Genomic DNA, 543 nt, shown 5'->3' on the forward strand with positions numbered 1-543 from the left:
AAGTCCTCCCTGGTGTCCCCCCAGACCCCGCTTCAGGCCGGCCAGCCCTTCAAGTTCTCGATCTTGGAGATCTGCGACCGCATCAAGGAGGAATTCCAGTTCCTCCAGGCGCAGTACCACAGGTGAGGGGGGGCGGCGCCCCGCGGGGACCGGAGTTCACCCGCCGGCTCACCTGGGAGCGAGGGGAAGGGGCGGGGCCAGGCCTGGCTCGGGGCGAAGCGCAGGGGAGGTGGAGGGGGACCCTCGGTGTTGGGGCATTTGGGCCTGGGACAGGGTGGTATCAGGAAGTGGGGAGGGCTGCGTGAAACCCATCACTTTGAAACCAGCCCAGAGGGGGTGCCCGTGGGTCTCCCTTGGGGGAGGCAGGGAGAGTGGGGCCCCCATGCCCTGTCTCCCCCCCCAGCCTCAAGCTGGAATGTGAGAAGCTGGCCAGTGAGAAGACTGAAATGCAACGACATTATGTCATGGTGAGGGGGTTGGCATGCCAGGTGGGGGGAGTGGGGAGCAGGGCTCGGGGTGTGAACCCGGACTCCCTGTGCCGTT

At 66.3% G+C, this 543-nt stretch overlaps 1 protein-coding gene across 2 annotated transcripts in view; it reads left to right on the forward strand.

The window, feature by feature from the left end:
• Window positions 1-25: 25 nt before the first annotated feature.
• The window catches only part of TLE2 (transducin like enhancer of split 2), a 20,152-nt gene continuing 19,634 nt past the window's right edge, over window positions 26-543 (forward strand). For both annotated transcript variants that reach the window (XM_006754085.2, XM_006754086.2), the window contains exons 1-2: window positions 26-122; window positions 404-467. In XM_006754085.2, the coding sequence (XP_006754148.1) occupies window positions 447-467 (21 nt within the window). In that variant the 5' untranslated portion in view covers window positions 26-122; window positions 404-446. The remainder of the gene's footprint in view (window positions 123-403; window positions 468-543) is intronic.

This window comes from Myotis davidii, unplaced genomic scaffold (genome assembly GCF_000327345.1).
Source record: "Myotis davidii unplaced genomic scaffold, ASM32734v1 scaffold551, whole genome shotgun sequence".
In the NCBI taxonomy this organism is placed as follows: Eukaryota; Metazoa; Chordata; class Mammalia; order Chiroptera; family Vespertilionidae; genus Myotis; species Myotis davidii.